Source organism: Piliocolobus tephrosceles, chromosome X (genome assembly GCF_002776525.5).
Source record: "Piliocolobus tephrosceles isolate RC106 chromosome X, ASM277652v3, whole genome shotgun sequence".
Lineage (NCBI taxonomy): Eukaryota > Metazoa > Chordata > Mammalia > Primates > Cercopithecidae > Piliocolobus > Piliocolobus tephrosceles.
In genome coordinates, this window is record NC_045455.1 from 1,584,165 (window position 1) to 1,600,166 (window position 16,002).

The 16,002-nt window shown below is 43.5% G+C and overlaps 1 protein-coding gene across 1 annotated transcript in view; it reads left to right on the forward strand.

Annotated features, from left to right (window-relative positions):
• TUBGCP3 (tubulin gamma complex associated protein 3) overlaps positions 1-16,002 on the forward strand; it is a 92,864-nt gene that overhangs the window by 30,793 nt on the left and 46,069 nt on the right. Inside the window, exons 6-11 of the mRNA XM_023217681.2 lie at positions 1,835-2,007; positions 3,059-3,177; positions 3,878-4,003; positions 9,636-9,704; positions 10,068-10,200; positions 11,865-12,031. Of these exons, the coding sequence (XP_023073449.1) occupies positions 1,835-2,007; positions 3,059-3,177; positions 3,878-4,003; positions 9,636-9,704; positions 10,068-10,200; positions 11,865-12,031 (787 nt within the window). The remainder of the gene's footprint in view (positions 1-1,834; positions 2,008-3,058; positions 3,178-3,877; positions 4,004-9,635; positions 9,705-10,067; positions 10,201-11,864; positions 12,032-16,002) is intronic.

The following is a 16,002-nucleotide window of genomic DNA, read 5'->3' on the forward strand; positions in this document are numbered from 1 at the left end:
GTGTTACTCCTCTTCAGAGCTGTGTTACTCCTCTTCAGAGCTGCCCTACAGCAGTGGTTCTTTCCACTTTGTAATCGACAGAGCTGGCTGTAAAGTTCTGGCCAGTTCTCAGCTGTCACTGAAGTGTCCATCACGAAGGAGCTTGAAGTACCCTGTGCAAAGCCCTTCATCTGGAGGTTCTCTGACTTGTGCTCAGATTTTTCCCTTGGGGAATAGTGACTTCTTCGTTGATGTACGTTTTTCTCCTCACTGGATTCTTTAAGAAATTGTTAAGTAAACTAAAATAAGGTTGAACCTTCCTCGAGTGCTGAGATCTTTCACGATTGTGACATTTTAGTGCATGTGAATTAAGATGATGAAATGCAGGAATGCAGAGCAAAGGTGTTATGTACGTGGTCAAAGCACTTTTTCAGGAAATACAGGATTTACAGCTGAGAATCAAGCAGGTGCCGTTGTCATTCATGGATGGAACTTTGTTTTTCTTTGTTTTTAATTACGCATTCTTCCTATATGTAGATAAATAGGTGGCTTTGCTTTTTGCCATAGTTGGTTCCTGGAAATCGCATTAAAGTGGATTATCATAAAGTAGGTATTTTTCCAGAAAAATAATGACCAAGGATTTAGCATCAAATAAATGGTGTTTTCCGTATGAATGTAATAGAATTATTAAATCATTTTGTGATTTATACAATTATGTTCAAGATACTCAAAAACAGAATGTGTGTTCTATACATATGAATTACTAATGGGGTCTAGCGTTCTATAAAGAAAACGCAAAGCATTTAAAAACAGAACTTGACACATTTAATCTAGAATTTAAGTTCCAGCTAAAAGAATTAATTGACATACTCATTTATACCTTAGAATTTAAATTAATTATTGTTATCGTATTAAAAATCTGTATAGAGAACTTTGAACTGAAAGTCTTTTAGAATTGGCCTCTTACATTTAGAACTATGCCCAAAGACATAGTTTTAGTGAATGCTGTTGACTTCTTTCCTGATGAAAATGAAATAAAATAAGAACTGTTTTAGTTCTTTCCTGTTCTCCTTACTTCATGAGTGGATTATGGATGAACCCCCCTGATATTGCACCAGTACTAATTCCAAGCTCTGGCACCTGGAAACTAGTGCCGCTGAGGTTCTCATTTTTGTATTTTGCAGTCCCAGGAAGTGATATTTAGTTGCATCTGTGAAAACTGACGCTATTAAAAATCAGCTATGAGGTTCTTACATTTTTCAAAAAACAACTTTGACATAGTCTCAAAATTGCTGACAAGCCATGTTGACCTTGAATATGCATTTGCCTTAGATTTTATATATTTGTATATGTTAGAAGTTAATTGAAAATTACAGTGTTTCTTTTCATAGTGAGCACCCTGAAGGCTGAAGATAGGTGTGGGACAGTGTCACAGTGACTCAATTCTACTCAGTACATGGGGACTGAACAAGAGTTGTTGATTCGGAAATTAAAATAAGTAGAGAATTTCAAAGTGGTTATAGGGTGGGTATATGTTTATGAAGAAAAGCCAAATAGATTTTGATATTAATGGTAAGAAAAATATATGTAAGGTAGCAGTAAGATGATTTTTCAACCGCTGTGTTGGGTCTGAACGCTAGGCCAAGGGTCCCACGGAGGCTTGGCCAAGTTCAAGGGACTTGGGACTGTCTGTTATTGATATATTTTGGTTAGGGTAAAGTCACGGTATCAGCTATCTGAGATTTATAAATTTCCGTAATTCATAATAGTAATACAAGAGAAATTTCTAGGGACACTTTTGTCTCTTCAGTGAATAGTCTGGCTATTAGAAGATAATACATGTTTCTTTTTTTAGACAGTCTCATCAAGCTCCGGGAGTAGGAGACTGCCTTCGACAGCAGTTGGGGTCACGACTCGCATGGACTTTAACTGCAAATCAGCCTTCTTCACAAGCCACTACCTCAAAAGGTGTCCCAAATGCTGTGTCTCGCAACATGACAAGGTCCAGGAGAGAAGGGGATACGGGTTGTGAGTAAAGATCTATGTTTATACAGCTTTTCTGTGAACGGTTGGAATTCGGCCTTTCCTTATTTAAAGTACGGCCCAGGAGCCCCACCTCAAATGTTTTAGTGGTTTCTTCTTGTTATTATGATGAAGTCCAGAGTCCCTGGTGGTCTGCGGCACCTTGGGGAGTCTGGCTTTCCACCCCAGGGTACCCGGACTTTTTCCTCCCAGCACAGTCTGCTTTTTGGCTGCTCGTCCTTGTGGCCTCCTCCCCACACATCTCTCTTCTTTGCTGTTCCTCATTGCATTCTCCCTGTCTGTTTGCATCCTGCCATTCTCCCTGGGAAAGGCTTTAAGGCTGGGTTAGGCCCCCTAGTAAAAGTCATCTTCTTCCACCAAAGTCTTAAGTCCACAGAGGGGCTATGTCTGTTTCATTTACGGGGCCAGTGCTTAGCATAGTGCCTAGCATGTCGAAGAGAGTCCCTGAGGAATTACTCGATGGTGAGATGAATACCTCATGGAGGGTTTTAAAGCCCTGCTAGATTCCAAAAGGAAGCCTGAGTTTCTTTCTTGAGAACACTACAGTTAGCAGCGTTTGAAACATGAGTGTCCTGAAAGTAGAGGATTGGGCTTCCCTGTTGGCTCATAATCTGCTGATTCTGAAATGGCTCTGGATGTTACCTCTACCTGTACTTGTGTAGAACGCAAAGGTGAGGAGCATCTGAGAAGCGGAGGACATCCTGGCAGTCTTAGTCCCCCACAGCAGTCTCCACCATCCGCCCCACTCCCCCGTCCCCATGTGTAGCTCCCGCATCCAGCGTCTGTCTGTCCACGGCCCACGCTCATGCTGTGTTGGGCAGGTGTGTGTTCGTGGCACAGCAGGCCAGCCTCTAGACTGAGCCTCACCTTGTTTCTTTCTAACTTCATACTCTCTTTTTCATCTTGAGCTTATTTATTGAGTTAGTAAATTTCATCCGGGTGGCAAATATCTAACCTGAAGCTAATTGCGTCATAATATCTATTGTATGTTAAAATGTATTGTCTAGTAATTACTCTTTAAAAAATGATTTTGCAGGTACCATGGAAATTACAGAAGCAGCTCTGGTAAGGGACATTTTGTACGTCTTTCAGGGCATAGATGGCAAAAACATCAAAATGAACAACACTGAAAATTGTTACAAAGTAGAAGGAAAGGTACGGTAACATAAAATCTAATTTAAAATATTCGGAAAGAAAAAAAATGTCATGAAGTCCAGATAGTGAGCTGTTGATTGATAAGGCGGCACTGGGATTTTGCGAATCGCGTGTGAGGTGAAATTGCACTATGGAATCCTGGTTTCTATTTCTGTCCATTGTGGCTCGCTCAGTTTTGTTGTGGGGACCTTTGTGATTAACGTGTGCCTCCTTTCCTCGTATCTACTGATGGGGCCGCCCCATAGCTGATTTCTGCATCCTGCTGTGTGATGACTGAGGCACCCAGGGGACAAGGTCCCTTGGCACCTTCGGCATTGATGCAGGATTCCAGGTCAGGGGTCTTCACCCACTTTTGCTTCCTTTTTCCATAACCTGCCTTTACCATGCCCATTTCTTGTGTGGGTCACACTGTGGCTTTTAGCCCTTTCACAGCGTAACTGAGATCACAGACCATCTCTGCCACACTGCAGGTCAACTGCAGGGTGGTGTGAAGGGAGCTCACTGTGCCCTTTGAGGTGCTTTCCGTCACGCTGTCACTTGATGTGCTTTCCTTCCTTTTAGTGATGGGATCTTAGTTTTAACTTTTATGTCTTGAAGCCTAAGGATTATAATATTAAAAGTATAAGTGTTTGAGAAAAATACTAGTTAAAACTCTGGTATTGGTTTTTAATGTTTAACATTTGATATATTTACTTTTTAGGCAAATCTAAGTAGGTCTTTGAGAGACACAGCAGTCAGGCTCTCTGAGTTGGGATGGTTGCATAATAAAATCAGAAGATACACAGACCAGAGGAGCCTGGACCGCTCATTCGGACTCGTTGGGCAGGTGCGTTCATGGTTCCTAGGATGCTGGGATGCCACGCACTTTGGGAAATGCTTATTCTAGTTGAAATCTTACTGTGAAATAGCTCCTCCTGTGGCTCTTTCCAAGTAAAGCAACTATGAGCAAAAGTCAACTGTCAGGGTCCACTCAAGAAAGTAGAAACCACAGTAGGTGCTGATGAGGACACTGAATGCAGCAGGTTGACTCAGGAGCTGCTGGAGGACTGTAAAGCACAGAGAAAATGGTGAGACAGAGCTAGCCACGGGGAGCTGGCATTGCCGGATTCCAAATGCTCAAGGGGGACCCTGCCCAGCTGCTGCTGCCTCCTCCGGAAGGTGGAGGAGGGGCCCTGCTGGGACGGGGCCTGCTGACAGGGGACACTCCCCACTGCATGACTCCCCAGGCAGCACGGTGAGGCAGGATTTGGGAACACTGCTGAAGCTGGAGATGGGAATCCAGCTATGGCTGCACAGCCCTGGGTGGGCACTGCTGGTGGCACAGTGCATGGCTGGGAGGGAGCTGCTGCTGCTTCTCCTGGTGGAGCCTGACAGGGGGCAACCGACAGGAGCTGTGGCATCTCCACTGTCCAGCCCTTCTTCGTGGCTAAGCAGCATGTGGACTTGTCCATAGGTTGCTTATTGGACAGTAGTTACTGCCAATGAAATCTCCAAAAATTACTGACTCACAAAACAACTGTGTACTATAAGCCCAGCATAGCACAGGACTCATGGCAGTGTGGCTGGTGAGTAGGAGTGTGGCTGGGGGATAGGAATGTGACTGGTGGGTAGGAGTGTGGTGCTGCAGTGTGGCTGGTGGGCAGGAACATGACCAGTGGGTAGGAATGTGGCTGGTGAGTAGGCACGTGGTGTGGCAGTGTGGCTAGTGGTAAGAACATGGCTGGTGATTAGGCGTGTAGTGTGGAAGTGTGACTGGTGGAGAGGAGCATGGCTGGTGGGTAAAAATGTGGCTGATGAGTAGGAGTGTGGGTGCTGGGTAAGAATGTGTGGCTGGTGAGTAGACGAGTCGTGTGGCAGTGTGGCTGGTGAGTAGGAGCATGGGCGGTAGGTGGGAGCCTGACTGGTATGTAAGAATGTGGCTGGTGGGGAGAGCATGGCTAGTGGGTGGAGTGTGGCTGGTGGGGAGGAGCGTGACTGATGGGGAAGAGCGTGGCTGGTGGGGAGGAGCGTGGCTGGTGGGGAGAGCGTGGCTGGTGGGGAGGAGCATGAGCATGGCTGGTTGGGGGGAACGTGGCTGGTGGGGAGCGTGGCTGGTGGGGAAGAGTGTGGCTGGTGGGGAGGAATGTGGCTGGTGGGTGGGAGTGTGGCTGGTGAGTAGGCCTGTGGTGTGGCGGTGTGGCTGGTGAGTAGGAGCATGGCTGGTGGGGAGGAGCGTGCCTAGTGGGTAGGAGTGTGCTGTGGCAGCACGGCTGCTGAGGAGGAGTCACACTTTGAGCTTTGAAGCCAGGCAGCCCAGGGTTCCAGTTTGGGCTTCTCCTTTAATGGTCACGTCATCTTGCACAGGTTATCTTCTGTTGGCCACAGGTTTCTTCCTGCGTAGAGTGGAGTAGTGATTACCTCCAGGATTGTGAAGATGGGGAGAGAATGCATATAAAGATGCTGCTCCCCCGGCTAGGACAGTTTTCTCTTCTGTTTGCCAGTCTAGTGAGTTGCTCGATGACCAGCCACCATTCTCCGTCATTGCAAGGGCAGAGAGAAGTGAGCTGGCTCTTTCTTGAGGCAGGTGGGACTGACGGGCCATCCCCTCAGCAGCCAGCTGTGATTGTAGAGTCCCTGTCCCCTTTCCCGAAGGGAGTGTTTGATCATGTCTCGGTTTAATATCATCATCTTACGCAAGTGTCACTGATAAGTCCTAGTTAACTTGGTAGACATGAAGCAAAACACACACACAAAATCAATACAAGATAACTAAATAAACCGTTATGTAGATATTTTATTCCAGGAGATGGATTGATCATCACTATAGTAGTATCATATTATGTGTCATAGCAGGGGTCCCAGTTCCTGAGCTGTGGACCGGTACTGGTCCGTGGCCTGTTAGGAACTGAGCCGTACAGCAGGAGGTGAGTGGAGGGTGAGCAGGCATGACCACCTGAGCTCTGCCTCCTGTCAGATCAGTGACGGCATTAGTTTCATAGGAGTGTGAACCCTGTTGTGAACCGTGCATTTGGGATCTAGGTTGTGTGCCTCTTATGAGAATCTAATGTCTAATTATCTGAGGTGGGAACAGTTTGATCCCAGAACCACCCTGCCCCCCCATCCCACACTGGTCCGTGGAAAAAATGTCTTCCACAAAGCCAGTCCCTGGTGCCAAAAAGGTTGGGTACTGCCGTTTATAGTACTGGACTTCAGAGCCTCTTCTTTTATCTCCTTGTTGATTATCATAGCAGCCCTCTAAAATGATCAGGGCAAGCATTAATTGTCCCCGTTTTGCAGATGTGAAAATTGAACCTCAGCAAGTTTAATTGATTTGACCAAGTTGCCCTGACTAGTAGATGGCAGATATGGACCAGGGTGTGACATGTCACTTCTGTTCCAAAGCTGTCTCTGTTCTATTTCCATTTCCTCCTTTTTGAAGTCATTGCTCCGTGCTATACAGTTGGCTGAAGGAGTGATGGTTTATTTATCTTATTTGAAGAGCCAGCGTGTGCACTCAGTGGGGTGACTCTGTGCCCTAATTTATGCCTTGCATAATTTATGTCCTATGTCCATATTAACAGGGCCCCCAATTAGCCCTGGAGGTGTCCTGGCTCTAGACATACCAAGTGGAGCAAAATCATGTATGAATGAAGATACTGTTTTGTAAGCGTGAAACTTACATGTGCATTTAACGAACCAAGGTGGGAACAGCCTCTGCTGACCATAGGCCTTTCCCTGTGAGTGTGTGCGGCGCTGCCACACTCTGCCTGCACTTGCACTCTTTGGTTGTAGACTTCTCAGAAGCGGACTCACGTACTCCTGTATATAAATACTTCGATTCCACACGATGGATAATGATTTGATTATTTCTGCAGGGTTTTTTTTTTTTTTTTTTTTTGAGACAGAGTCTCGCTCTGTCGCCCAGGCTGGAGCGCAGTGGCGCCATCTCTGCTCACTGCAAGCTCCGCCTCCCGGGTTTGTGCCATTCTCCTGCCTCAGCCTCCTGAGTAGGTGGGACTACAGGCGCCCGCCACCTCCTCTGGCTAATTTTTTGTATTTTTAGTAGAGATGGGGGGGGGTTTCACCATGTTAGTCAGGATGGTCTTGATCTTCTGACCTCATGATCCGCCTGCCTTGGCCTCCCAAAGTGGTGGGATTACAGGTGTGAGCCACCGCGCCCGGCCGCATATTCAGCAGGTTTTTTTTTTTTTATACTTTAAGTTCTAGGGTACATGTGGATAACGTGCGGGTTTGTTACATATGTATACTTGTGCCATGTTGGTGTGCTGCACCCATCAACTCGTCAGCACCCATCAACTTGTCATTTACATCAGGTATAACTCCCAATGCCATCCCTCCCCCCTCCCGCCTCCCCGTGATAGGCCCCGGTGTGTGATGTTCCCCTTCCCGAGTCCAAGTGACCTCATTGTTCAGTTCCCACCTGTGAGTGAGAACATGTGGTGTTTGGTTTTCTGTTCTTGCGATAGTTTGCTGAGAATGATGGTTTCCAGCTGCATCCATGTCCCTACAAAGGACACGAACTCATCCTTTTTTATGGCTGCATAGTATTCCATGGTGTATATGTGCCACATTTTCTTAATCCAGTCTGTCACTGATGGACATTTGGGTTGATTCCAAGTCTTTGCTATTGTGAATAGTGCCGCAGTAAACATACGCGTGCATGTGTCTTTATAGCAGCATGATTTATAATCCTTTGGGTATATACCCAGTAATGGGATGGCTGGGTCATATGGTACATCTAGTTCTAGATCCTTGAGGAATCGCCATATTGTTTTCCATAATGGTTGAACTAGTTTACATTCCCACCAACAGTGTAAAAGTGTTCCTATTTCTCCACATCCTCTCCAGCACCTGTTGTTTCCTGACTTTTTAATGATTGCCATTCTAACTGGTGTGAGATGGTATCTCATTGTGGTTTTGATGTGCATTTCTCTGATGGCGAGTGATGATGAGCATTTTTTCATGTGTCGGCTGTATGAATGTCTTCTTTTGAGAAATGTCTGTTCATATCCTTTGCCCACTTTTTGATGGGGTTGTTTGCCAAAATTGACAAACGGAATCTAATTAAACTAAAGAGCTTCTGCACAGCAAAAGAAACTACCATCAGAGTGAACAGGCAACCTACAGAATGGGAGAAAATTTTTGCAATCTACTCATCAGACAAAGGGCTAATATCCAGAACCTACAAAGAACTCAAATTTACAAGAAAAAAACAATCAGCAGGTTTTTAAAAGCTTCGATGTGTTTGTGTTTCTGCCCTCCTGCCCTGGGGGCTGGGATGGAGTTTTGGTAAAGAGTGATGCTGTGCCTGAGCAGATTCCATGTCATTTTCTCCGTAAATATTACTGTAGAAAATTGACCTATGGTTTAATAAGCACCTTTGTGCCCACCTTGTGCCAGGCGCTTGCCCTAGGTTACTGCATTTATTCTTCCCTATGTAGATGAATCGAGAGGTTCATACCATCGGGGGCTGACGCTGGTGGTGCCTTCAGCGGGAGCCCTGGATTTTGCCCCATGGTCTGTCTCATTCCAGACTCTAGGACGTTTCTTCTTGCACACCTCACTTTTGACGTGTTCTTTTGTGTCTACAGAATTAGTATGTTTTATGTTCATTTTTGAACTTGAAAATGTTCACATTTGTCTTAGTCCACAAACCATAAATGCAGTAAAATACACCTATAGGAGACTGATATATTTTAAAAATACACAGAAAGTTATGCAACCTACATATTTACTTAAAGAAAACAAGTTTAAAAAACATTAAAAAAAATTTTTTTTGATGGCTTTTTGCTGGATAAAACAATGAGAAAGAACACAGGTTTATCCCTTGCAGGCTGCTTCTGCTGTAGGCAGAGCTGCCCCCAGGCATCCTGGAGTTACATCCCACAGTTCATCCCTGAAGGCTCTTGCCATAGGACTGGATGCAGGTGTATAAGGGTGCCTCTTCTAGCTTCTGATTCCTGTTGTTTTGACCTGACTCCTTTCAGTATTTAAGATTGGAGATGTGTGGAAAAGTTCTTACTACTAATAGAGGTCAGAAGAACAAGCAGTGCAAACAGAACAAAAATTAGGGGGATTGGCATTGAGCTGCTAATTTTTAGATTTTGTTAATTAAGAGCATGAAAGAAAATTACATTCTAACCCTGAATATTTACAGGGGATATAATCTTAAAGGATCATTCTCTAAAGTGACTGCACTTCATGAAAACTATGCCATATATTTTTTTCCATTTCTCTTCTGCAAAGTTCATGCTTTTTGTACTAAGGAACAGCACTTTTTTCATGTTATTAAAATGTATATTATGGTGATTAAGATGATTAGATTATTGACAAAACTTGAATTTAAATCTTGTAGAACCCCACCTGAACTTTATCTAAAAGCATTATACCTTTCCACTTAAAATCAGTGAATGTATAATGAGTGTGTCATGCTTTAATTATATTTCTCTTCCACACAGAGCTTTTGTGCCGCTTTGCACCAGGAACTAAGAGAATACTATCGATTGCTCTCTGTTTTACATTCTCAGGTAAATATTTTATTTTTATTTTTATTTCTTCATGATTCTAAGCGTTATGAAATTGAAGCTATGTAGAATGTTTTAAGTTACTTCATACGTTACTTTTAAAAGACAGCAATATTTTTCATAATATTATTTGTAAGATTTGAATATCAAGTTTCAGTGTATCCCAGAGCCAGTTAATTGCTAATTTTCGGAGTTCCACCAGTTAAAGGTCACTTGTAGCTTAAAAATACTATTGTCTTTTTAAAGGGGACTTTGGCTTCATTTTTATGAGGATAATCATTTTCTTATATTCACTTGATATAGATTAAGAAGTGTGACCTGTGTGGTTATTTATACTTAAACATTTCTATCTTTATTGTTTTTTAGCTACAACTAGAGGATGACCAGGGTGTGAATTTGGGACTTGAGAGTAGTTTAACACTTCGGCGCCTCTTGGTTTGGACCTATGATCCCAAAATACGACTGAAGACCCTTGCGGCCCTGGTGGACCACTGCCAAGGTCCCGTGCGCGTCTTTCCTGTGCGCGTCTGGCACTCGCTCTGTTTTAGAACTCGTTTGTAGGGTGCGCCATCCAGGCTTGCTTTTGTGTCCTGTCCTTTTTTATCCTTCATGGCCATGTTGATTCAATAGGAGTCGATAGATATGAACCGAGAGGGAACGTGACCAGTTGCCAGCGTGGCCCAGGATTTATGTGGTGGAAGCTCGGGCTGGCATTGAGATGGAGGTGGGAAGGAGGGAGGGCGTCTTGTGTTTAAAGATCTCTCTCTTGCGTGGTCCTCGGTTACCACTCCTGACAGCGCTTGTCGCTCCCTTGGTTGCCTTTCCTTGCATTTGGCGTTTTGCCTTTATTCCTCTGCGGTCAGGGACTGTGTTGGTGACTCTCGGTCAGATGTTCCCATATTTGCATGTCTTGCTTTGGCCTCTCTGTCTCTAGGTTCTGTATTGCTCGTTGCTTTCTGACATTTTTTCTTATTGTTTGTACTACCTTAGCCAAGAACCACTTTGCCTTTTCCCTCATTTGTATCATTGAGATCCCAGTAGCAGTTACCTCTTAGGGTTGTTACGACGACATGAGATGGGCGAGCTGGCCATCTGCCGCACAAGAGTTCCCTTCTCACTGCCATCCTCTGCTCGGGGTGGTCCCCAGAATCTGCAGGGCCCCATTGGTTGTCTTGCTGTCTGCACAGCCTCCTCTCTCACCTCTTGGCACTTCCCTCAAAAAAGAGAGAAGTGGAGAGCAGTAAATAAACACCAGTGTTTTCTCCAGTTCCCAGGGCTCCTCCAGAACTGGATTCCCCCCAAATTCTTCTGTCACTTTCTGTGTCCTGCAGGCCCCTGGGGTCCTTTACTCCCCTCACTCTGCTCAGCCTGTGCGCTTGGCCTTGGCGCTGTAGGGGCTGTTATAAGAGCTGCTGTCCGATCCCCATATTCAATCTCACACCCCCACTTTGTGTACACACAGCAGAGCCATCTTCTTAAAATCAGATCCCGTCACTCCTCTCCTTAAAATCTACCAGTGGTCTCATAAAATCTTGAATTCTTAGCATAACATAAGAACTCTTCATGTGCTTCTATTTCCAGACCGGATTTTTGCCACTCCCAGTCCTTCACACTAAGTAGTTCTGGCCCAGGCCCGGGGGGCCTCTTCTCTCCACGCAGGGCAGTGTTTCTCACACTGTATGTAGTAGCCACAGCTAATGGGTTATAAAGTCAGTCAATAGGTTGGGTCTAGCATATCATACCAAAAAAAATGCAAGTATTGATTCATAGAACTTTTGTTTTTCACATATATTTGTGCCCTCCTTTGCACCGTGACACGTGAGTCTTAGTATTCCTCAAGGAAAAAAGGCATGAAAAGTCATGTGAACTTTAGATTGTGTAGCCAGCAATTTTTTTGCTACTTTTTGTTTCTGAAAAATTCCTCAGCAGCTAAAGAGAGGAGTGACTCACAGACTTGTGTAAAGCCAGGGTTGGAGTCTGGACCTCCTGGTTTCTGAATCATGGCATGTTACTGCTGCTTCTACGTCCAAAATGGTATTAACTGTAAGAAAACAAATGCTCTTTATCTCAGTTACTTGGGCATCTGTGGTTAGTGTGAAGTGACTGGTATGTACTATGAGTGTAAATGTGGATGTTTTTTGTGTTTTCCCCCATTTCTCCCAGGAAGGAAAGGAGGTGAGCTGGCCTCAGCTGTCCACGCCTACACAAAAACAGGAGACCCGTACATGCGGTCTCTGGTGCAGCACATCCTCAGCCTCGTGTCTCATCCTGTTTTGAGCTTCCTGTACCGCTGGATATATGATGGGGAGCTTGAGGACACTTACCACGAAGTAAGGATCGGTGTTCGGTTCTGAGACTTGGATTTAAAAAGCATGGGCATGCAGTTATGCTGTTTCATTTTTCCCCTCGTGGTTACCGTGTTCTCCTAACAGGAACGCGACAGCACTTCATTGGAATACCATATACCTTTTACACAGTGCCTTGACAGCTGGTTAGCTCACTGAACAGCAGATGAGTTCATGAGTTCTTTGGTTAGTGGAGAATTGTCCAAGTTATTCCTCAGCAAGGTGGCGTCACTCGTCCGAGTTTACTAGCACGTGGATGGCAAAGCAGGACAGGGCCTCCTGAGTCTTGGGGGAGTCTTCATCGCAGATTCTGCTGCTTTGCCATGATTACTTTGCAAACTCACTTTGGTGCTAACAGCTTACTGAAACAAGTTAGCTGTATATGTAGCTATTGAAATATAGTCAGTTCTGTAACACAGCATGTGCTGCTTAAAAATCACTTGTGTAGTAAATCACATGATAGAAATGACAGGGCTTTTGGTGGGAGGTAGGGTGAGGGGCACCATACTCAAAAGGTTTGTCAGTAACAAAACAACAGACAGGAATCTAACGAAAGTTGTAGTACAGTTTAACACGTTAAAGGGTTAAGAAATACATAAGCATTGCCATAAATATCACATTGGCCTTGGAAAAGCCCTGGCATTTGCTTGTGGACGTGGGCTGTTGGGGCCGTAGCCTGTGTGTGACGGGAAGTGGCGGAGGCCTGGCCCTCTGAAACACAGGTGTACCTGTGTGTGGGTGCTGCTGGCTGTAGTGGCCTGTGTTCTGCCGTTTCTCATGGATCAAATTGCAAATAAGCAAATGTGAAGTTTGTATTATGTTCAGTTTGTTTTCTAATTTATTGTTGGTGCTGTTACAAGTTGTTTTTAAAGTAAGCGTTGGAGCAGAATGGAGTCTCTCTGGTGCTCAGTGTGCTTTTGAAATACATGGGCGGCATGGCGCACGCACATCTGCATTGGGCGAGTTGCTCAGCCTGTCTTGTAGCGCTTTCCCGACGGTGTGTGTAGTTTTTCTTTATTACTGGACATTATTTCACGGCAGGGACAGATCTGTTTTTATCTAGCCACTCTCTTATTGATGGAGATGATGTTTTTTGTGGTTTTTAATCTTATGAACAGTATTAAAATGAACGTCCTTTTATGTGTCTCCCTGAGCGTATTTATGGCCCAGTCTCAGCTCACTGCAAGCTCCACCTCCTGGGTTCACCCCATTCTCCTGCCTCAGCCTCCCAAGTAGCTGCGACTACAGGTGCCTGCCACCACGCTTGGCTAATTTTTGTATTTTTAATAGAGACGGGGTTTCACCATGTTGGCCATGATGGTCTCGATCTCCTGACTTTGTGATCCGTCCGCCTCAGCCTCCCAAAGTGCTGGGATTACAGGCGTGAGCCACTGCGCCTGGCCCATGGGGATGCATATTTTATTTTATTTTATTTATTATTATTATTATTTTTTTATGGTGATGCATATTTTAAACTTTGATTCTGCCACGTTGCGCTCAGGAGTGCTTCTCCAGGTTGACCCAGCTATCAGCTTTCTGTTATGGTCCTCATTCCCGCGTCCTTCTCAACACTTGGTATTACCGAATGTTAATAATAATATTTTCACATAATGCACAAAATGTGCCATCTCACTGGGGTATTTATTTGCATTTCCCTGATTACTAGTGAGACTGACCAGCTTTTCATGCTTATGGTTTTTTTTTTATTTCTTCTCTAATTACCTGTTAGTTTACTTTGCCCATTTTTCTTATGGATTTTTCTTTTTAGGAGTGAATCATGGATGGTTTTATATTTTCAAATTTTTATATATGGAATTGCTCTTTTAAAAAATTATATCTTTTAACTTTTTTTCGCATTCTTCCAAACGTATAAAAAAGTTGGAAGAATAGTACAAAGAATCATTTTACTGTTGACTGAGCCTTAACTGAGACTCCACACAAGTTTTACCATGTTTTCTCATAAACTAAATTTCTCTGTATTCTTGAATCTGTTTCTGGATTGTCTTTTTTCTCTTTGCTTTTTATCTGTCAGTGTTATTTAAATGACTCTACTCTGTGGTTTGTAATTTGGTAGAGGCAGTCCTTTTGTTCTTTTCACAATTTCTTTGTTGTTTTTGCGCATTTATACTTACATTATGAATTTAGAATCAGCCTGTCAATTCTGTTAAAAGTTATTTTAAAAATTTTTATAGGGATTACATATTGAATTTGGAGATTAAAAAGAGTTTTCAGGCTTCTTGTGTTCCTTTTGCTTTCTTTAAAAAAAAAAAAAAAAATTGAAGCTTTGTAAGGTATATTTTATCTCACTAATGGTTCCCTAAAGTTTTTCAAAGCTTTTGTGAGCCTGTATCTTCCTAAACGTTAAAATCACGAGTAAACTTTTTTTTTCACCCCTTCCTTCATTAAGATGAAGAATTGTGTCCATTTCCCGGGTTCTGCATACTTGAATGTACCGCCACACACTGTTTTTTTTTTTTTTTTTTGAGATGGAGTCTCACTCTGTCCTGCAGGCTGGACTGCAATGGTGCCATCTCGGCTGACTGCAACTTCCGCCTCTGGGGTTCAAGCAATTCTTCTGCCTCAGACTCCCAAGTAGCTGGGACTATAGGCGCACGCTGCCACACCCAGCTAAGTTTTTTGTATTTTAGTAGAGACTGGGTTTTACCCTGTTGCCCAGGCTGGTCTTGAACTCCTGAGCTCAGGCAGTCCACCCACCTAGGCCTCCCAAAGTGCTGGGATTACAGGCATGAACCACCGTGCCCGGCCCTGCACTCTTAAGCTCTATACCTGTTGTTAAATCTGGGTTATTTTATATTTTTAATATTTTGTATGCAATTTGTAATAAGCCACTATCCAAGTCAAGAAATAGCACTTATCAGTACCCCTATTGTATACCCATCGTTGTCCCCTTCTCCTTAAAGGTAAACTTTATCCTGACCTCTGACACTGTAGTTAGCTCAATTCTTATTTTAAATTTTATATAATGCTCAATGTTAAAATATATTTACATGTCATCTATAGAGGTGTATTTGAATCCTTATTTTTAGGTTTGTTTCTGGAAAGTATTATACAATTATTTAGTTGACTTAAAGTTCTAGACCTAATTTTTCAAGATTAAATGGAGTCTTAAATTCTTGTACTATTTAGTTTTTATCATCATGATAAGGCTCTAAGGACACGTAGGTAGTGGGCGTTTCCTTTGATAGAGTGAAGCTTGTCGTTTTTAATGCATTTATGTTCAGTTATTCCATAATTACAGGATGAGGTGAATTTTGGAAGCCGTTTAAAAACCTGTGCAATGGATTATTTAGAATGCATATTATAATTTTAACCAAGGAAGTGCAAGACTTGTACTCTGAAAACAATAGAACATTGTTGAGAAGAATGAAAAAGGCCTAAATAAATGGAAAGACATTTCATGCTTATGGACTGAAGATTTGATATTGCTAAGATGGCAGCGCTTCCCCAACACGAGCCACACTTTCAGTGTTTGATATTGTTAAGGTGGCAGTACTCCCCCAACACGAGCCACGCTTTCAATGCAGTGTCTATCAAAATTCCAACAGCCTTTGCAGAAATGGAAAAGCTGATCTTCAAATTCACAAGGAAGTGCAAGGAGCCCTGAGGCCAAACAGTCTCGTAAAAGAACAAAGTTGAACAAACTTTCTGATTGTGATTTTAAAACGTGCTACAATGCAGGGTAATCAAAACAATGAGATACTGGCATGATAGCCCTCTGGGTCAGTGGGATAGAAGCGAGAGCCCAGAAGTACATCTTCATTTTTATTGATTTTCAATAAAGCTGCCAAGATGAGTCAATGGGGAAAAAGCCTTTTCAGCAAAGGATATCGGGACAGCTGGATAGCTGCATGTAGAAGAATGCGTTGGGATCTGTCACACACCGTCTGTCAAGATGAACTCAAAATGGATCAGACACCTAAATTTAAGTGCCAAAG